Raw genomic sequence first — 22,287 nt, forward strand, 5'->3', positions numbered from 1 at the left:
ATCTCCCTCCAAACAAAAAGAATCGGTATGTGTTAGGGTTATCTCCCCGCGCCAAACCCGGGTTTCCAATGTGAATCATTTTTTTTTACCTACGTCCCTCTGTATATTTATAGACGCGCTTTGGGAGAGGCCTCCATTTTTTTTCTGTGGGTCTGGGCCACGTCACTATAAATCAAGTATATGTATATATCTGTAAAAAACGAGTAGAGACAATTTTGAAATAGGCTTTAAATAGTTAAAATGATATTCTCGCTTTATTTTAGTCAGTTGTTAGACATTACTATCCAAAACTAACAAAAGAGTGTATTTATTATATTGCAACCCATAAAAATATGGTGGCTATTGTCCCGCGATTCTCTATTTAAACTGTTTTATTCGACTCCGTTAATCTTGGGTTGGGTTAAGTCAAGTTAGCAAGACTAACACGAATAAGGGGGAGAAACGAAACGAATCAGAAACTTAGTGGCTGGGCCTAAGTGGTGAATCCTTCCCGCGGGTCGTTATTTGCTCACCCCTGGACTATAGGGTGACCCTAAAAAATTGAACTCAGTTAATTTGGGCGTTTTGGGGGGTCAGCCAGTATATGCCTCTTAGCCTCCAAGCAGACTTAATATATTCACATTTAATTTGTATTACGTGATGTTGGGTATTTATTTACTTATCGCATTAGATTGTTCACCTACCAAGCCTCGCTTATCAATGGTAACAGTTCTCCAACAATCAAGTTGCTAAAACTTGGCTAATATGTATTTAGATATTTGAACCTTGGGTGTCGCTGCTTGATGACCAGTTTTGGTTCCCCGCGGCTTCCCTTCTAAAGCTACTAATAAATGAGAATGGGGTTTTATATCTATTCTGGGAGAGGCAAGGCGATACGACGAATTAATCATTTAGCTATCATGAGTCCAACGGCAAACGGTGGAAACTTATTTTTGCCACGCTAGCGCTGGTATATGTTTTTGATAATCATTTTTGTTGTTGATATACGTTGTGATAATAATATATATAACCTTGGAATTTGATAACTGACGTCATCAGCATGTATTACGTCACTCATCCTTCCGAATATCGTTAAATTAGTCAATATAGGTTATTTCAGAGAATATCGAGTACGGCGTATTTTTGTAGCGGAACTCTTACTCGTTAAAGTGCTTGCCCCGATTCCATTACAAATTCTCAGTTACGTAAATCGTCCAATTCGGGCGATATCCGACTCAGCGTGACGGTATGTTTCGAGTCCCAGACAAAAATAAAAGGTGATTTCCCGAGAACGAAACCCCTGTCTTGTAACTTTATCCTCTTGTTATTCTGTCTCGTGATTTATGTTGACAAGACGAATCCCTTTGTAACTGAGATTATATTTCGAATACATTTTAAAAATACTTTTTAATAAAAGTATCAAATATTACGTTAAATTGAATCATCTTTAGAGAATCTTTAGAGAATTATTATCTTAAAAACAAACAAATGGAACACGAGAAAACAAATTGTTGTTTAGAGAAGACAAAAGATTTAAGATCAATTGTACCGCTCCGACTACTGCGGAAAAGGTTTTCAATCAGGGTTTTGGGGAACCCTAGGGCAGGGCTTTTCAACTGGCGGACCGCGGTGCAAATCCGGACCTTTCGAGTATTTGATTCGGACAGCAACTAATTCTTTATTTTAAATCATTAGATCACTTTTGAATTTATATTTTATAAAAATGTCTTTTATAGTTTTGAATTTTTATGAAAAGAACTAAAACACCATAAAAACAATGTTGATTAGATGAGAATTTTATCATTCTCCGGCCGAGAAGTGCGTGTTTAAGGATTTCTGGAAAAACCGGACCCAAATAATTTAGAAGTTTTGTATGCGGATCTTAGGTAAAAACAGTTGAGTAGCCCTGGGGTACCACCAGTACAGTCCAGGGGTTACACAAGCTTCCATTTAAATCCGAGAGTACAAATTAATATATGTTTATTTTCCAAATATCCGGTTACCAAATACCTTAGTTTTTCCACTATTATTAAATTTCCCACACTTTGAAGAAAATTTTTGTTTGCCAGTATTATTTACTTTCATACAATTTTATAGTCCAGTTGGTACTCCCGAATTTACTTCCATATTGGTACATATACTTCTGCAGCGCCGATAATTATTATACAATTCTGTTTACAGCCTTAAAAGTAGGCCATTGTACAGAGGCCTGTCAAATATTTTATAATAAAAACTTACGTCAGTTTAAAGATCGAAATATTTTTACAACTAAAGTTGTCGCCAACTAAAGTCGCCAACGAAATAAAATATCTGAATCTGAATCTGAATCATGGTGTTTGTTGATCAATCTCTCAGCACAGAGGTAAATGATGAATTCGGGGAGAGCAAAACGTGCGACGGCAATGTAGAAAGTAAGTTGATTTTCATTTTTAACCTCGATAAGACAACTTTACCGTTATAGACATGTCATCACAAATAACGGCATGTCGCCCGGTTATCAGTCCTTATGTGTGGAGTTGAGCAATTCATAATCTGGCTCTGGATATTCAAAAAATGACTTCTACTGCAGCCTCGAATATAAAGAATAATTCAATTTAATTCATTTGGCATATGTGATATTTTTTAGACTGTGAAAAACACCCAGTATAGTTAATGCATTTTTGGGATTCTGCGGGAAATTTTGACTTGTTGGTTACGACGTGGACCTATGAATCGTTTTAATATGATGTTGTTGGTAATATTTTTCTTTTTTTTTCGTAGTTCTGAAAAATCGCCGAATTATATTTGAAGTTAGGTATAAGGGTATCATTATCAGAAACCCCCTGGGCAGCATAAAAGTTTGGCACACCCCTTTCTACCACTCTGCAACTTCTCGTAGTCATATATTTTCACGCGCTCAATCACCTTTAAAGGGTCCAACCCTGGCAAGTGCACAAAGTGCAATGGTAATGCGATAGTGTCACATCCTAGTGGTCCCGTTCTAAGCATTATCAGGCATACCACCTTTCCTATAATATTTTATATGATAAAATAATTTAATACATTATTGAAACAAGAGCAGAAAAATCATCATTCCGAACAAGGCTCTGCACGAGCAGTATATGATATAATTAGAGTTCTGCTATATTTAATGAATTGGAAACTTCTCTGTGTGGCATCGCTTTTTACACCCTGGGTGATTATTGCCATATTTCTGCAGAAGCACAATTTAAAAAATACATTTCCATATTAACCATCTTTGATTATCTTCGGACTAATATCTCTAATTTATATTTCTAACCAAGGAAAATCATTGACAAAGGAAGTGTTGTTGCAACACGGCGCCATAACTAAAGCATTGAAACTCAGAATGTTGAAGGAATGGTCTACTGGTTTTGGTATGTAGAGAAACCTTACACACAGTCTTAGCCATGGGCACCAAATCCCCCAAAAATTGTTCAACGTATGTTTTTTGAAGCCGATTCGCGGCATTAGCAGTAAGACACAAACTTTTAGTCTTTTTGCTGCCTCTGTGAGCAACTCACAGATAACTCAAAATTTTTTACGACTTTTACCATCCCAAATATATATTACTTTGCTAAACTTTGCTTCTGTTTTTAGTATCAGAGGAGGACGCCATGTTGGTATTGCAAGCTGAAACTCTGAGATTCATTGGTGACAGAACGAACAGCAAAGTCATTGGTAAGATTATGATATATAAATAGTTCGGGCTGGAGGAATTGTCCTCAGCTCAAGTATTTACTACACATTACCAAATAACTGTTGTTTTCATTTTACTATTTACTGTTACCTTATTTATGTTTTTATGCACGATATGCTGTAACAATGCGAGGTAAAGAGTCCTAAGGATGGGACGAGTGCGGCATTACAGAGATTCGACGAATCCGAGTAATAGGTCAAGGACTCGAATCGAATCCTCCGAGTCCGTGACGTCACAATGTTAACATAGAAAAACACGTTTTTGACCATACTACAGCATCGCGCGCTTACAAACATACGGCGTAGCTCATATTTTTTTCCCTAATGGTTCCGCAGATAGCTGTTGAATCAATTTAAAAATATATTTTTCTTCTTTTTTGGCGGCCATAATACAATGTAAACGTGGGTCAATTCAATGTGCGCCTTGGCTGTGAACTGGATTTCCAGCCCACCACCTTGCATCAATTCTGGGCGGCTATTAAGAAATTCTTACATGTCAATATAAAAAATAAAAAGCTTTTGACTACAATGCTTTCCCATAATTCCAGATATTTCTAGCCTCAAATTTACTACGTCGTGTGCGCAAATGGTAAAGAGATGCCACTCGTCGTCAATACAATTCTTGCAATTTAGTAGTTCATGTAAACGTTCTAAAACGCTCCATGCTTTCCATTGCTTCATTTTTAGAGAAAGGATTGCACGTAATAATATTGATGTGATTCCCTCTTGGGTTGATCCTGCGCATGTTTCCTATTTATTTACGCGAATCGAAAACTCAGATATATTGCGCTGACACATATTTTATTGTGTACCACATGTATACCAAAAAGGATAGATAGTTTGAAGGCGACTGGCGCATCATTGTTATAAGCTATCAATGATTTTTAACTTGCGTTATAATATCTGGATATCTGTCGTCGTTTTTATTAGGAGTGTTTATAATACACACGACTGACACGAGTGATATTGTTACATATCTAACCTTGAATTTCAACTAGCTAAGATATGTAGTGAGATTTATAAGGGTAAAAGTATAAACAAATTAGTAAAAACAGAATTGATTATAGACTCGGTAAAAACGATGTGGACTCGAAATTGAATCCGAGTCCAAAAAATGCCTGGATTCGACTCGAATCAGAGTTCGGATCCGAATCCCGGCCCATCCCTAGTAAAGACTCGTACGATACAAACAACATTATAGACATTTTTGATGTTGTGTTACGATATAATTGTATGAAATCGTTTGGCAATTTGCAATAACGGTATTTCAATTTGTTGTTGCATAGTAATTTAAAAAAAAAATTTGTTTTGCTCTCGCCATCAATTCGGGTTTCGTCATTTTGCAATAAATAGTTACACGTCCTTGGCTAAACAATAATTCTTGTATCGTTTCAGACACCAACACTGTCTTCGCTTGGCGCGCTATCTGGGCTGTGAGAACCATCCCTGATGATTCCTGGATGCGTTTCGTGCGTCTCAACCTCAAGTTGAGTGAGGATGTGATCGAGAGAGTCAAACTGAAGGGAAAACTCACTGAAGAGCAGAAGCACCAGATTGCAAACTTTGCGATGTCGAACTAACGTGTAAATTTTTTTCTAGTAAATTTTTAGGTCTTATTTCAGTGGCTTCCAACTGTTTTCGATAAATACCTCTCTTCGGATAGCTTGTGCTATTTGAGGCCTGTTTGAATAGTTTATACCAGAGGTGTGCAACCTTTTTTACAGGAGGTCCATATTCAAGTAATTAGGTGAAGCCGTGGGCCGAACCTTTATTTATGATATCCTTTTTAGTAGTTTCATGCACAAAAATGGGTGCTCCAGTAGTATTCGTACCAAGATGGCGCAAAACCTGAACATAGTATGTGTACCAAGTATGTGTTAGCAGGTTGTGCGTCATTTTGGTACGAATACTACGGGAGCGCCCAAAAATGTTTTATCTCGTTATTGAACTTACGGTATATTGGGGTTCATTGCAGAAATAGTGAGTTAAAACGGATAAATTGCTGAAGGATAACGAAACTAAAAACACGTTTCGCGGGTACACCATTCAAAATTGACATTCACCGCGGTCCGCACAATATTTTTTGCGGGCCGCATTTGGCCCGCGGACCGCAGTTTGCACACCCATGGTTTATACTGTATGTATAAATATGTATTAAAACACTACTAAACAACTAGTAAATATCAATAATACCTCACCGAATACAAAGTAATATTTGTCTATTTTCTTCTCGAAAAACAGAGCATTTTTCTTTTCTCCCAGCAAATTTTATGATTTCTGAGTCTTTTTCTTTGATTTTGATTTTATCACCATTGAAGGTCTCTTTTTATCTATTTGTTTGTTTGGGTTTTTATGATAAAACAATATTGCAGTATCAATACAATATAAACGTCTCCATCCCCATGACAAGATAAGGCGCCATCTTGTGCCAAAAGATTTGATTCAAATATTTTCTTTTATAGGGACAGAAGATAAGAAGGATATTGACGCCCTCGCCTTATGGTTACAAGATAAAAAAAAACATTAAAAATATTTCTACACACAAACATCAATTAGCATTAGAGGACTTTTTAACCGTTATATCAGAACCCGCGTGTATATGTAGTTATTTTTTCAATGTCAACTTTATAATTGAGCATACTGTCAAAACGCAGCGGTTTGTATTGCCGCCTTGAAATTGCATGTATATTAATTTACTCAGTTACATTACAGTTACAACGTACATAAAATATGAATGGTTAAACCATCGAACCGCATTTGCAGAAAAACAATAATCAGCTAGTCGATGCCTCAGTTATGTTGGTTTGAAAGACGTTGACTGCTAGTGTCGTGTGTCACGATGCGTTTTCAAATTTAAAACAAATTTCCGAATTCGGTTTATCCAGTACAAAAAATGAAAAAAAAAGATCTGATGTCATAACAGGTGGTTCAAATATTCAGAATCTTCCCTATTCATTTGGGGCGAGAAGATTCTGATTGTGTATCGCCAAACTTACCCATATTTTGCATGTATATTTGAAAAACGAATTAAAAATCATGTTCCGGTCGGTATAAAGTTTCAGAATCTTTCCGCCCAAATAAGCAGCAAAATGGCGGGAAGATCCTGTTTATATATCGTCTTCGGGACTTCCTGTAGATTTACAAAATGTGGCGTCATATCAGAAATCGTGAAGGCATAAACTGAAAATTTCTATCACAATACCCTACAACCAACATATATTTTCTGATCGCATGGTTACGTAAATGGTGCGCTGTAACAACGAATAGAAAGCATCTTATTCGACTTGTCATTTCACAATGGTAACTCAAATATATCTATTTACAATTTAATATTTTTACTTGAATTTAGAGTGTACACTTGTGTTCTGAGGTAATTTCTGTTGTTTTTGTGCTGATTTATAGCTCCCTACTTTCCTATTGTTTTTGTCAAAATTGGGTTTTCGTTAACTTTTTCCTATTACAAACGTTATATTGATTGCTAAATTTTCTGTGATGAAAATTATGCTGTCTTTGATTTCGTGAGTGGTATGATATGCTTCATGTAATTTTGCATTCTTTTTTCGTGGATCTTATCGCTTCCAGCCCACGCCTTCACAAGATACTTTCAAAACTCACAAACTACACACTCAAAAAGTAATTGTTTTCTTGATGCCACCACAACTTGACTTTGCATGACATTGTCCCGAATTCGAATATTCGTTTGAAATTGGTCACGTTCGTTCAAGTATTAAAACTGTTTGTAGAAATTCGCAAGTCCTGTTCAGCAAGACTCGCGAATCGCTCAACAAAACAGCCACAGAATAAATTCCAACATATTAAAACGCCACATCTTATAAATCGTTGAAGGTTGCTTGTAAAATAAAGAAAATAACCCCTAAAAAATAATCCTCTAATTCGGGCACAGCCATATACAAAAACATGATACACGGTTAATAAATCATAAAGAACTAAAAACTCGAATTCGGGACAGCGCTGCTTACATCCGATGGTCGGCAAAAGAACTATCAAACCGAAGGATCGGCTTATGTGCCAAGATTCCCGAAAAATGGATGCTCAATTATATGGAACCATTCAATAAGCATCCCCATACACGAATCGAATATTGTTTCATGGTCGTATAATGTTCATACTTTTCCCGTTAATATGCCCATTTCAATGCTCGCAAAAATGCTTTTCTACCGGTAACAAAATTGAAAATGAAAGCATGTGTTACGTATAATCTTTTCGACTAAAAATTAGTATATGTCACGATTGGTGAATTTAAAATGTTGTTGGAAAGAACAACAACTAATAGAGACGGAATGTCAAATTTAAACTAAAACTACGTTTGCGACCATCAAATTCTGATAAAAGGCCCTTTATAAAAATTATCCACTCATTGATGCCGAGGAAAAAAGTTTCAGGATTTGAATTTTGCGCCACGCGAAAAAATAAGTATTTTTCCCACGCCCACAAAATATACTCTCATATAAACTCGAGTTCACGTTCTTTCGCTTTTAATTTGAAATTTCTATGGTGCCTTCCGATATGCTCCACCATGTTCATCTTTTACTGTTGAATCTGTATTGCTTTCTGGGTGAAAGGGGCAAAATACCTGCCCTGAGCTACAAACCGTTTTTTTTTTATTTTGTTCTGAAATTCTTATGTAGACAGTGTATTTTACTACAACTAGGATAACTTTATAATAGATGAATCGGTGAATCAATATTTTGCCAAGAATGAATTGGGAACTATTTCCTAAAGAGTTGTAGGTGGCCTCCATTTCATTTTTTCGAATTTCGTAAATATCATCCCTTATTAATTGTCTTATAGAAAGGAATTGCAACAAATGATTTGTTTTATTAATTAATTGTATAATAGTTATCATCCCTACTAAACATTATATCCGCGTGTATTTGTAGTAATTTTTTCTGTGCAACCTTTTAATTAGCCTTACTGTAAAAACGCAGCGGTTTGTATTACCGTCTTAAAATCTCAGGTAAATTAACATTAAAATTACTTTTGTTTTTATATTTCAAAAACGAATGAGAAATTTTCCTCCGATCGGTATGAATTTTCAGAATCTTCCCGCCCAAATAAGAAAAAAATGGCGGGAAGATTCTGTTCATATATCGTCTTCGGGACTTCCTGTAGACTTACAAAATGTGGCGTCATATCAGAAATCATGACGTCATAATTTGAAAATTTATATTACAATACTCTACAACCAACATAAAATTTCTGATCGCATGGTTACTTAAATGGTGCGCCGTAACAATTAATAACATCTTATGTAACCTGTCATTTCATGACGGTAACTCAAATCACTGCATTTTGACGATTTCCATTTTTTACTCAAATTTCGAGTTTACTAAGATTACTTGTGTTTTAAGATAATTTCTGCTGTTTTTGTGCTGATTTGAATTTTGTGCCACGCGAAATAATTACTTTTCCCACAAGCACAAAATATACTCCCATATAAACTATGATATATATTATTAATTACTGTGGAATTAGTGGTTCACGAAACTATTTCCGAAAGAAGTGTATGCGGCCCCCATTTTTTCTCCCTTTAAACCGTTGTTCTATAAAAGTTTGTTTTATTAATTGTATAATAGTTAGCATCCCTACTAAACACTATTTTGTTGACTCGTCTATTGATAAAAAAAAAATTCCATATTTCATGCTCAGAAGCTTATTTTCAAAACGGCCGCTTACAACTTTTGACTCTATATTCTTGGCAAAGATTCTCGATTTCACAATTTTGTGCCTAATTTTTTTCAATTTTTGTGTTTGTGTGTAGTTGAAACCCACAGTTATTTAAGAGATATTGCATTAAAAATACGTTGCCCTTCCGCTTTACCTATCATGGGTGAAAACCCAACAAGAGTCGATGTGCCTGAAGGTATGTATGCAGGTGTGATATTTTTCCTTTTGCTAACTCAGTGTGTCCATAGAATAAATATCATAGTGTCACTGCTGTGTCAGTGCTGATTTCTTTAGCACAAACCAACGACAAACTGGATATAAAAATTAAATTCTATTAAAGCCACTCTCACTCACTTAACGTGATCTCAACCGCATACCAAAGTGATTTCATAAAGACATTCTCATGGAATTCATTTCCTAATTCTAACTAAAATACTGAGATCACAAAACCGATGAGCTCGCGTACCAGAGTAGCACCGACGGACTCTGTGCTATCTCAATAATAATTAAAAGGTTCTCCCGCGGTGTTCGTATCAGGTTAGGGTTAGGCCATAATTGCATTTCGATTTTTCTTATTTTAGTTTCATTACGAGTTTGGGGACTGTCTGTGTTAGCCAAGTGAATACGCCCCTTGCCCAGTTGTTTCAGTTTTTTTACACAACTTGATGTAAAGTAGGTGAACAAAATTAATTACCTCCATATTGGTACACATACTTCTGGAGCGCCAATTGAATGATTACATTTTACAGGCATGCTGGAGGAGTACGCCCGCACAATCGGAAATGACAAGTGGTTTGGCTACTGCAGAAACCTTGGGATCCCACCATCTGATATTGATCGCTGGAAGATGTCAACATTACGAGAGGAGGACAAGTATCAGATGATCATGGAAGCATTCAAAAATGGTTATTTCTATGTATTTTGATCAAAATTTATCTTGGTAGTTTTTAAATTTTTTTGATATATTCCTCTCTTTGCCTATTTTTGATCTTTTTTCTTTCTCATTAGAAAGGGACGAAATCGTGTACCTTTCCGCGTACCACTGATTTTATATATTCACATTCTAGATCCGCATGGAATCTCGAGGAGCGTGCAAGATAACTTTGGATCGCAGAATGCGCTAGTCTGGGACGACAGCGGTAAGACAATTCATTTTACGACGTATTTCCACTTTGAACTCTAAACAAGGCATTGCACAAGCAGCCACTCATAATTCTCGAGCTACACTTGAAACCCCGTGAAAACATTCATTGCGCCGTCTAGCATCCCAAGACAGTAACGATCCGTGTAAAGAAAATCAGTGTTATCCATCGAATAGAACAATTCAACGCTTAATATTACAAAAAAACGCATCAGAGTTTACATTACATCACACCGTCCATATCAATTCTGACGCCTCAGACTTACTCGGCAGAATATCATCACACTCCACGAGAAAAGTTTCATCTACCGATATGTCCCACCGATTTTCTGGAACTTTTGGTCCTTGCTATTCGCAGTACATCTACAAATGACGCATCCAATATCACCTCTGAACTCATTTAAAATAGCCCGTGATGTCGAATCTTATCCTACTTTTATTTTGCAATTTTTTTTAGCAAACTGATAAGCAAATGATGTTTGAAATATGTTGCCTCATTTGATGGCGCTACATAGGATACCATAGGATATGGTCTTAGTGCAAAAAAACGCATTGCGGCAGTTGCTTAAAATTTTTTTCTTAAAAAACGTAAAAAGTAGCCGAGATGACTTTATGATCGTACTTTATTTTTACATAAGCCATTACCTCTTATTAACAATTTAGCAGAATGGAGGGATGGGTCAAATATTTGTTCATGAGAGCGCGCGCATACTCGATATCTCTGAGACATTTGAATAAAACTGTTCTATTTTGCGGGTCTGCAACGAAAATCTTCTTGCGTAACATTTAAAGCATTGTTGCTCGTTCGAGACATGTCTGTGAGGTTGTTATCGGCCGACCAAAATCAAAATGAGTTGCGTAGCACGATCAGAATATCGTGCCCAACAACCTGATATTTTACTAAAGTTTCGATTAATTGAATGGGAATCTTTTTCCGCTTCATTGCATATATTGTGATTTTCATTGTGTAATATTCAATAATTGTGTTGTGCGTACATTTTTAGAGGAGCATTCTATTTCCCATCTGCAACCTCCAAATTTCACACTAGTGGGAAATTTCCCACCGGTTGGGAACCACTGAGCTACAGTGACCGGAATTTTTCCGGTTCGCCATTGTCTTCCTAACAAACTAAAATCTGAGTGAGATGTCAGACATGGTGCCTTAACCGGTGACACATCTCTGCGCAAAGTTACCACTAAAATGTCAAAAGCTGCTGAAATAAACAAATGGTGGTGCTTTATAGGCGCTCACTCAGAGGTAAAGAAGACTCATTTCTGAGCAAAGTTACGAGCACTCGCTCAGACGTAAAAGAGACTCATCTCTGAGCAAAGTTACGGGCACTCACTCAGAAGTAAAGGAGACTCATCTATGAGCAAAGTTACGACATTCACTCAGAAGTAAAGGAGACTCATCTCTGAGCAAAGTTATGGGCACTCACTCAGAAGTAAAGGAAACTCATCCCTGAGCAAAGTTACGGGCACTCACTCAGAAGTAAAGGAGGCACATTTTAAGCAAAGTTAAGGGCCCTTAGGGTCCGGCTCTGGTTCGATGAAAATATTGACTCCGGCACTGGATTTGAAGCATCCGGGAATCCGAGGGAAGTGTCTGAAATTTTCCCCGTAGTTTTCTATTCATGTTTTTTACCTTTGGCAGGTCAGTTGGATGACAATATCGTCTATCGCATCATCGACCTCATTCCAAATGATGACTGGCCACGCTTCGCGCGTCTCGTTCTTGGAGTAAAACATGCCAGATTCAGTTCTTGCAATCTCACCGAAGAGCAAAAGGTGTTGATGCTAAAAAAATGGGCGTTTTATCGTAAGTTATATTCAAAGGTTTCCCAAAAATACGGTTTAAACGAAACTAGCGCTATTTGAAAATGCCACAAGGTGGACCCATGGCAAGAAATCGGGCCGAATGTCACAAAAAATGTACCGGATTTCATATAAAAGTGTCCCTTATGACTTGGTCCATCAGTTGTATAAAAAAAATGAAATTTCTCTACAATTTAAATTACCGACGTTCATAGGATGGGATTTTTTCGACGGGAGATTTCCCGAGATTCAGAAGGTTATGGAAATAGTTAAGCAGATAGCTACGCTCACAAATACTAATTGCCAATTGTCTACCTTAATTAACGTATTTAAATATCATATTTCTAGGACACCCAACAGTGAATATAAGAGAAAGGTTGGTAGAAGCTTTTCACACACTTGGACCGATGATGAAAGGTAACATGCGACAGTTATATATAGGGAAAGTGGGGAAGGTTGGGGCACTTTTTTTATTTGCCTCGTTTGAGCCCTAAAACCTGCACATTCATTTGGCATTGCTGGGCTGGTGCAAGAAGGGGAAAAACTAGTTTTTATTCAGAGACAAAGAAATAACCTAGCTACACCTATCTTAGCTTTTAAAAAACGTTTGCCAGGTGCCCCATTACACCCCACTGGTGGCGCAACTTTCCCCATATATTTTTATACCACGCTTACTCATGCTTTTTGTTCCGAGCAAGGTCAGGTGCAAACAGTCACTGATATCTGACAATAAGCATAGGTTCCGCAATAATGATAAGCCGGATATATGAGTTAAATGAAGTGTGCGCAACCTGCGGCCCGCGGGTCAATTGAGGCCCACTAGAATAAATTGTGCGGCCCGCGGAGAAGTGTCAATTTTGAATGGTGTGCCCGTGAAACGAGTCTTTAGTTTAGTTAATCTGGTACGTGCGAGCAATTCCAATCCTTTTGCGTCGCAAAGCCTATACCAATACCTGAGTGCCCGAGTGAAAAACTAGATAGCAAAATACGCGGAATTATAAAAACGTGTTTCTCACTGAATTGAAGTATAAAGCCAGTGGCAATAAATTTTAATAGCAGTTTTCTTCAGAAATTTATGCGTTTTAACTCACCATTTCTGCAACGACATCTAATAAATGCTGTAAGATCAATAACAAAGGGAAACAATTTTTTTGCTTGTTGGTGCACAACCCTGACGTAAATTAGGATTGTATCGTGGTTTTAAAATGAAAGTTTTTGATGTCACTTTGGTATGCGATGTCAGCGATTGTGTGGTCTCAGTGATTTTAGAAATTGATTACACACACTACTTAGAGGGAAAAGGAACAAAAAAGGACACTTGCCACTGCCATATTTATGATTTATTCAAATACGGTTCCCATCAAGCTTTAAATACAGAAATCAATGTAAAACGTATGTGAGAGGAAAACGTGTCATTTAGAAGTAAATGAATATTGGTTTTCATATATTTAAAAATCTCGTAACTTTTTATTTTGTTGTTGATCAATGAAAATAAAACACATCGCCTAAAATAGGCCCTAGTGTTATTAAAATATAAAATTGAAATAAGACCCTGTTATGTTTTTTGGGGAACACAGTAGATTAGGTTATCAAATATACGTTTCATATACCAGAACCTTGCAGCTCTACTTGGCTGGTACTTGCTGTCCATTTATTATTGAATTGCTCTATTGTTTTTCAGGCCCTACAAACGTTGGTACCGTCATCTCAAATGCAGAATGTGCATATCCCTAACATGGAGGGAGATATATAGGGAAATGTATATATATATTGAAAAAAAAACAGGGAGCAAATATTTATCGCCTGGATATGTATTTCTGCAGAAAATATAAAAACACATTTCAATTTCCGATTTACCTTCAGTTATAGAGTTAAAGGATCCTTTGAGTAATGGACATTTTTCTAGGATAGAAATAATTTTGAATTTTCTTTCCGCTGACATTATCTACGCACTTTTTTAAAATTTTCGCTTTCAGTTATTTTATAATACTATATTCCGATGTTAAACTCTGGCTATACTGGGATTGCCATACGTCCAGTTTTGCCCGAATCATTGCCACCATCAACTAAATAAACAAGAAATTGTCTGAAATTTTCGAGTAACATCAAATGGATGGCGTGCGTTGTATTGTAGATTATTTCATAACCGACTATGAATGATGTATATTGGAACCATAAAAGTCTATTTTAGGGAATTCATTAACGCATGTAACCGTAATTGGTGCATTGGTCCTTTTGGAATTCAAATTTTATCTATATGAAAGACGTGTTTTATCCATTAGCAGATGAATCAAAGAAATCTCATAGTGTTCGCTAAAAATGATAATTCGGGGTGAATAAAGAAGCGATTAATAATTACTGAAAATTTTCGGGATTTTGTTGTTCGGCATTGAAAGTATGGTAATCTCAAATCGCTCATCTTTTTTTTTTTAATTTAACTCGAGGGCTTTGACACAAAAGAGCATTTGTCGAAATTTCGGAAAAACTTATCTGGAAATACTACCAGTTATAGTTCGAATAAATATACGCAAAGCAAATTTATAAGTAACAAGATTTTAAAACTCAAAAACGTTTTCTCCATTTTTATGAAAGAGCTCTCTCAAGTTCTGTCCTTGTGGATTGAAGCCCTCGAACTATTTTTTTACTATTTTCACTTTACACAGACAATAAATGTTTGCTCTCTACAAATTTTTTGTGCTGTATTCCGATAGCAGAAAATAGCTGACAACTTATCAAATACTAAGTATCCTAAGAGAACTTAACTAACAGCTGGGGTTACGTAAAACTAACTATCTTTCCTTGCTCTATAACTTTGCGCAGGTGGATCCCTATGCGTAAAAACGCAAGGCTCTCGAATTGAATATCCCAAAAGAGATAGTATATTTTCTAATCTGTCATTACACTACAACGAGTCAAAGAGAACGCAAGCTCAGGAAAGGTTTAAAAGTGCGACGTATAGATGCGGTACAGGAAATCGTACTGTGTGAGATAGAAAAAACCTCTTTAGTCGGGATAGCCGATAAGACAGCGTAACTAGGCTAAGACAATGGTTATTTTGATCCATTGTTAAAGATATCGATCATCAAACAAAACAAGATGTATTGAAAATAGGGTTGCCAGTAATATATATTAGTAATACTGGCGCTCCCGTTTCTGTCTACAATCCCTAAAGGTTTATGACTTCAAGCCAACCATACACCGAATCGGCTGAATGCTTCGCGGGCCGCACGAAATTCCTTGGCGGGCCGCAGGTTCGTCACCTCTGAGTTAGATAAACCCAACTAATCCGTACCTAAACAGAATGGAATCCTGTCAGAAAATTTATTAACAGGACAGTATCAATTATTTGCGCAAGTCGTACTGCTTGGTCCGATATCAAATATCTGGGTTTCGAAATTTATATATAAGCCTAATAGTTTCGCATTGAAGGGGAAAAGATAAAACAGTATGGACGCTTTTAATCATTTGTAGAAAGCCCCGCCACTAACGCAAAAATGTGAGATATTTGGTACGAAAAAACGCCACGTTTTAGATAACCAATTAGTAATTGTCAAGTTGGGACCAGGGCAAGAAATTACTTGAAATTCCAGTGCAATCTGCATTCCTATCCGAACCCTTTTAGTACCGTAGTTGTGCGTTGAATCATACTGCTATAACACGGGTTCCAACTGCTTGTCAGCGAGAAGTTTTCTTGTTTTGTCATCTTTCTGCCAACGTAATCGAACGTTGGTTGTTCGAACTGTTTTTTGAATTTGGGGTTTTCAAGTTCTAGTCCGGGACAAAACATTGAAGAATGAAACTCAAACACAGGCTATTATTTACTATTTTATTCATCAAAATTATATTTAATATTATCGCCCCTGGTTGCTTAGTTGATGATTTTAATAATAATATTACAAACATTTCACTCTTACTTTGACCTTTAATTTATTTATTCTCACGTATAACAATATCTATAATTTTGTATTCCAAACATTATTTTCAAAGTTAGGTATAAGGGCCAGTATTATCAGAAACTCGCCTGAGTCAGCAGGGAAGTTTGATACGTTCCGGCCCGACAGAGTAGCGGCGTGTCGAACCAGCCTTTTGCAACATGTAAGGTGCCGGCCTTCAAGTAATCCAAGGTTTCCAACATAAAAATATCTGCAGAGATGAGTGTTTTGATGTATATCAACATGAAAAAAGTCGCTACGTTCTTTTATCCAATACAAATGAATCCCGCGGTGGTTGGCCTGGCACCTTATGTTACATCGAGAATAGCATTCACTTGATTTTTGTATTGACTTAAACATTGCGTCTGTTTAACTTGTGTAGTAATTTATTTGTTATTGTTGACGCCGTAATTTTCTTGATTGACAGTGTGCTTCTACACACTTTGTTACGAAACAATTGAGAGAGTCTTCGTGGCAATTGCTTGCCCAGACATGTCTCGCTTAGACAGGGATAGTTTCGGTAATTTGTTTTAGATAAGCGCTTTACTTTCGCAGAGAATGGCGCTCGTTTCGTTGTAATTTGTAAATAAGTTAAAATTGACCTTGACTTTCTATTTTGACAGTAGGACGATTAAATAATGTAGATTATGGCTGCCCCACATAGGCCTAGTTTAATGATATTTTATCAGCATTAGATTGCCTTTGTGATTGTTTTTACAGTTATAGTTTATTTAATTGATTTGTTCGGATTTCATTGACGAATGATTTCTTGTTCAACTTATGATAATTTAAACCTGGAATAGCAGAGAAATTTGGTATGTTATAATTTGTAACTTTTTCTGATTTGAAGGCTGCAAGTTATTTAATAGTAATTTGGTTAGACTTGGTAATTAACTATGTTTGATAAATGTGTTCATAAATTTGAGTAGGCTTTCTAAAGGCTGAATTGTGTATGATTATTTATTTATTGCAAGTATTTTGTATTGATTTGTTTTTACGTTTGTATTAAGATAACCGTGTCAACTGTATACTTCGAGTTGTGTGATTTTCTGGATTGAGGATACAAACTTGGGGCTTGAAAGACCGCGTTATTGAACTGTTAATAAATATCTAATGTGCAGTCGGTGTCGTCCAGGTCACAAAGAACGGCTGTTACACCTTAGATTACTCTGATCGAATAATCAGTTTGCTGCTTATATCAGACATGAACCGGTGTCAACATCTATAATGTGGGATACAGAACAATACAGTAGGCCTTCAGGCATCCCACCTCCCACCACATTGTTATTCCTCGACAGCTTGGAACGGCAGTCATCCAGCAAAAGATACTCCCCTGGATTTTGATAGATAACTATATTCTAGATTTGGATTCCACGCGAAAATACCTTGACCCCAGGTTATTAAGCAACCGTAAAGAAAAGTCGATGCATTTTGTTGACAAGAAGCCTTAACTTACACTGGAAAATTTCTAATAATTGAATAATCCTATTCGTCACGCATATGTTATATCATAATGAACTTATAACTGAAAATGGCTACCTGGGAATGGAGATATGACCTAACACTCTATTACGCTTTTTGGGGGTACTCCAGAAGTATGCGAACCAAGATGGCGGACACCGGAATGCGGTATGTGTACCAGGTTAGGGTGAGGCCATAATTTCAGGTATAAATACTACGGGAGTCACTTGGCTAGTACCCGAACTCGTAATAGAACTAAAATAAGGATAATTGGAATAAAATTATGGTCTAACCCTAGCCTGGTACACATACTACGTTCCGGTGTCCGCCATCTTGGTTCGGGAGTACCACTACAGGAGTATCATTTTTTATGGTGTTACCGTATAATATAGCTCACCGTCAGTAAATTGATTTGATTAGGTTTTTGTCCGTACGTAAGGACGCAAAGATTATCGGGTCACCTTACAAAGCTTATTAGACAAACTGAAACTCAATATGGTTATTGAATTGTTTTCAAACGTAAAACGGCGGTTTGTGTATAAAATGGATTTTTTGTACAAAGCCCCCGCCACCGCCCAAAAAAAGAAATTATCCAGTTAGGTTTAGGAAATCAGATTGCGCTAAAATTCAAATCATTCCTCGGATAAATACTACTAACTTGTTAGTCTTCAGACTTTTTTAGGGGTTATGCGAGAAATAGATGCTACTTTGCATTTTTTTTTTATTTCTCGCTTGCAATGCAGTTGGAATGAAAACCAAGAGATCTGAAATAACAACGGGGCACTATGAGAGTGCCTTAATGTGGTTGAAAGCTGATCGAAAAATATAACTCTATCAGAGTGGAACTCTTTGGAACCTCAGAGTGGAACTCTTAAAACTCTTTGGAACCGTAAAATAATTTGCAGCATCAATCTAAACGTTATTGGTAATTCAAAAAATGTTTAATCCACCTGGACTACAAGAATTATAAATGTCTTTTTATATTGATTCATTTGTGTTCAGGACAAAATAAAATATTTCTGTGGACATCAAAATGTGAGATGCGGTTGCGTCAACGAAATATAAGCATTATTAATACTCAAAATACCACGACAATCCGCGGACATAAAAACGTGTGGCAAAGTGCTAAATTATATCTTGTTTTGATTTGTATTTTCGTGAATTTGACTGTTCTGTTCTTGTAACACTGACACCGCACTATCGCAATGCGTTTTATCAATTTAATTAGTATCACCGTTAGACAAATCCTTGCACCCGCAATAAAATTTCATGAAGTTGAATTTATTTTAAAAAAAATTAATTGAAGATACTTTACGTTAATTATTTTATATGTCGCCATTATCTGGACAAAAGTTACGCCAGGCCGTCGGTAGTTTGGAATGGATGAAAAATGTCTCGTGCTCACAATTGACTTACTTATAGTGTTTTGCGTTTTATTTCAGCACTGTATTTCATATTCCCGCTTTCTAATCTAGGAAATTTGAGTTGTGGATTCATTCCTTTATTTATCTTTACTTTAGCATCTCGTCACCGATGATTATATGATAACTCGTTTTTCCCAATGGAGACGACACAGTCCTGTGCGAAAAAAAAAATTCATCTTTCCGGTGGCACAGGACATTCCGGTTTGTCGTCGGAAATTTGTGGTTTTGGGAGGATAAACTAAACGCCGAAATAGAATTCATTACGGCCCAAATAACACGTCACGCTGACGAAAACAATCGGTGAATTTAATAACAAAATTATCGCTGTGAATTGTCATAAATTGTGCATTTTCAGCGATGATTGTTGGTCTCGAAAAGGGTTACTGATACTCCGCAGAGCTAATGCGTCAGAAGATTCAACCCATCCACTTAACGATGTACCAAAAAAGATCGCGTGGCATCGCCGCAAGTTTTGCACACCATAAATTAGGAAAAAGCTATTCAAATACAGCTCTTAACGAAAACGATAGGGACATCCCTACCTGGCAACACTGTAAATATTATTCATAAAAAGAAACTTTTTAATAACGTCGCACTTACATGGCTCGCCAGCAGGGGCGGATTAAGCCCCTTTGGTGCCCACTGGAGACTTTGGTGCCCCCTCATGTGTAATTTAATTATAAAAACAACAAAACATACATAGGCGTGGCCAGAGGGGGGGGGGGGGGGCAGAAGGGCCATGGTCCCCCCCCCCAAAAAAAAATTTCAATAATTCCATTCCTAATCCACCAGTTTTGTGGCATCTCGTCTCGTCAAGCGTGTACACCGCAATACAGATCGTTATGACGCTACTAGCAACCACCGTTGAGGCTGAGCGGTCTTTCTCCTGCATGAAACGGGTAAAGACATGGCAGCGCTCATCAATGACGTCCAATCGCCTTTCTGATTTGTGTGTGCTTCACTGTCACCGTGAAATGGTCACCGAGGAGAAAATTAATCGAGTTGTGTCGAGCATAGTTGGCGCGAAGCGAAGGATGGACTTTTAATTGGGGCGATGTATTTTACTTATTCAAATTAGGTTGTTAATATTTGTTGTTTCAAATAAAAAATTGTTTATTAATGGATTTTGTAGTCACAAAAATCCAGCTGAGTAATTAAATCAGTTTGCTTGGTGACCAACTGTTGTTGTTTTGCGCTTGAAGAACGGGCGCTTGAAGAACGGTGTTTTAAACCCAATATAATTTCTAAAATTTTCAAATTTGGCCCCTCCCAAAATTTTGGGCTGGCTACGCCACTGAAAACATATATAAGTGTATTACTCATTAAAAATAATCACAACCAGCAGTAAATGAAACGACTTCTACGAACATTTTTAAGTTTTTTAACTGTTATTCATGCCTCCAGTCTCAACGTGAATCGAAATACCAAAGGATACAAGTCGCAACTGTAGTTTGAAATTTTACCGGTACCTATAGTAGTCTACCTCAGGGTGGTTCAAGGTTGCTAGGTTGAAGGACCGCAAAAACTTTTGAGGAGGTCTCGCGGGCCGCAAGTCGGAGAAAACCCAAAAGTGATCGAAATATCGCAAGTTTACTTACTATAAATTTAATAAGCAACGAATCAAAAAACTCCCCACTTCGCTGACCACTAGATCGTTGAAATGCGGAGGTGGAACCGCCACATAGTGTGAATAGTTCATTGGTCCAATTGTTGAAAAAAAAAAGAAATTTTTTTAAAACGAAAATGCAGCAACAAGGAGAATACTAGACGGAAAAAACAACAACAATTTAAGAAAACGACTCATAGGCCCATTTCGTGTCCAATAAATAAGTTTCAGTGTTTATTTTCTAATAAAGAAAGTTAATATGATATTTGAAGACCAAAAATAAGCAAACATTTTGAAGTTTGAGTCATCTGGTGAACTCGTAATATTTTGATAAACACCGATAAACTATATAAAATTTTGCTATAAAATTTCTGCGGTGCTCCTTTTTTCTTGATGCCCTAAGCACTTGCTTATATTGTTTAATGGTTAATCCGGTGCTGCTCGCCAGTCTAGATGAGCAACATTTTTTGCCACTGGTTCAAAAACCTTGCTCTATACATACCTAGGCGTATTGGATTTGAAATGCCAAAGAAAACAAATTAGAGCCAAATTCACATTACCGGTAGGCCTACTACAATTCTCTGTATGAGAAATTCGACAAAAAAATGTTTTGCATTCTTAGAAAGCATTTCGTTATCCGATGCAGAGCACCCAGGCATTGCCAGCGACATGCACACCAAATATTGGTACTAGGGCAGTGGTTCCTAATCTGGGATCCGCGGACTTTTTGGGGTCCGCGAAACAAATCTGTAATACAGTATGACTATAGTTACTAGGCCATCGGGTTGGTATAATAGGATAGGAGGATTTACATCTTTATCCCGGGGGAGAGGAAAGCCGATAAGACGGCTTATCCATATGGCGAACCACAGCCTCTCGTCCGGTCACCATTCCAAGTCGGGTATGGGATTAATTTTACTGTATTGTTTGTTTTCGGAAGCATGGACTTGGTGGGGGAGGAAGCCGTAACCGACCAGCGGTTACGTGAACCACCCAACGACGACGAGGAGTCCAGCAATCCTCTCGCACATAATCATCCCTGCATGGGATTCGAACCTGCGAACCCACGCAGAGTAATTAGAGGTGCGGTGGCGAGCGTATTCCTAACGCTTAGCCCGTTGAGCCACACCGCCGCGCCAATCCTACCGGTACATTTGCAATTTCGCCCGACATATCACAGATAATATGGGTTTCTGCCCTACATAAATAAAATCAAACCTGCTCAAAACAAATATCAGGATATCGTCCCTCGAAGTTAATCACCAAGTAATATCCGATTCCACTGGTCTTTAAAAATGTATGCCTACTAGTGAAATTAATTATTCCTGTGTTCGAACTAAACTGACAGTCGGTCATCGGTACCTTCAACAAAAGATCAAAATTAGCATTGTCTTACTTACCATTGTTACAATGAAGATCATAAACGCACGAGTGAACTTCTGTTCCAGCGCTTTTTCGGGCAGCGAGCGTATAGGAATTAGGGGCCTGTAGCCTACCTAATTAACAAAATTTGACAAAGCAAAATGGCGGAAGAATTTGAAC

General features: G+C 37.2%; 2 protein-coding genes across 3 annotated transcripts; both read left to right on the top strand.

Moving 5' to 3' along the window:
- The first annotated feature begins 2,157 nt into the window (after nucleotides 1-2,157).
- On the top strand, nucleotides 2,158-9,460 carry LOC144427152 (uncharacterized). The gene is made up of 5 exons (XM_078115888.1): nucleotides 2,158-2,390; nucleotides 3,264-3,356; nucleotides 3,580-3,660; nucleotides 5,074-5,261; nucleotides 6,141-9,460. Exons 1-4 carry the CDS (start codon nucleotides 2,309-2,311, stop codon nucleotides 5,256-5,258), a joined length of 441 nt encoding a protein of 146 aa, XP_077972014.1. The 5' UTR covers nucleotides 2,158-2,308; the 3' UTR covers nucleotides 5,259-5,261; nucleotides 6,141-9,460.
- On the top strand, nucleotides 9,443-15,010 carry LOC144427149 (uncharacterized). Of its 2 annotated transcripts, none has more exons than XM_078115880.1 (6): nucleotides 9,443-9,574; nucleotides 10,116-10,271; nucleotides 10,434-10,505; nucleotides 12,162-12,326; nucleotides 12,671-12,739; nucleotides 14,004-15,010. In XM_078115880.1, the coding sequence occupies exons 1-6, from the start codon at nucleotides 9,526-9,528 to the stop codon at nucleotides 14,054-14,056; spliced, it is 564 nt and encodes a 187-aa protein (XP_077972006.1). In that variant the 5' UTR covers nucleotides 9,443-9,525; the 3' UTR covers nucleotides 14,057-15,010. The 2 variants fall into 2 exon arrangements, with proteins under 2 accessions (XP_077972006.1, XP_077972007.1); XM_078115881.1 differs by having other exon boundaries at nucleotides 9,454-9,562.
- Nucleotides 15,011-22,287: the final 7,277 nt, after the last annotated feature.

Source organism: Styela clava, chromosome 1 (genome assembly GCF_964204865.1).
Source record: "Styela clava chromosome 1, kaStyClav1.hap1.2, whole genome shotgun sequence".
Lineage (NCBI taxonomy): Eukaryota > Metazoa > Chordata > Ascidiacea > Stolidobranchia > Styelidae > Styela > Styela clava.

Coding starts and splice junctions, on each gene's coding strand:
- LOC144427149 (XM_078115880.1), top strand. CDS start 9,526: ATGGGTGAAAACCCAACAAGAGTCGATGTGCCTGAAGGTATGTATGCA. Junction 12,327..12,670: donor AAAAAAATGGGCGTTTTATC/GTAAGTTATATT, acceptor TCATATTTCTAG/GACACCCAACAGTGAATATA. Junction 12,740..14,003: donor ACTTGGACCGATGATGAAAG/GTAACATGCGAC, acceptor ATTGTTTTTCAG/GCCCTACAAACGTTGGTACC.
- LOC144427152 (XM_078115888.1), top strand. CDS start 2,309: ATGGTGTTTGTTGATCAATCTCTCAGCACAGAGGTAAATGATGAATTC. Junction 2,391..3,263: donor GTGCGACGGCAATGTAGAAA/GTAAGTTGATTT, acceptor TTTCTAACCAAG/GAAAATCATTGACAAAGGAA. Junction 3,661..5,073: donor AACGAACAGCAAAGTCATTG/GTAAGATTATGA, acceptor GTATCGTTTCAG/ACACCAACACTGTCTTCGCT.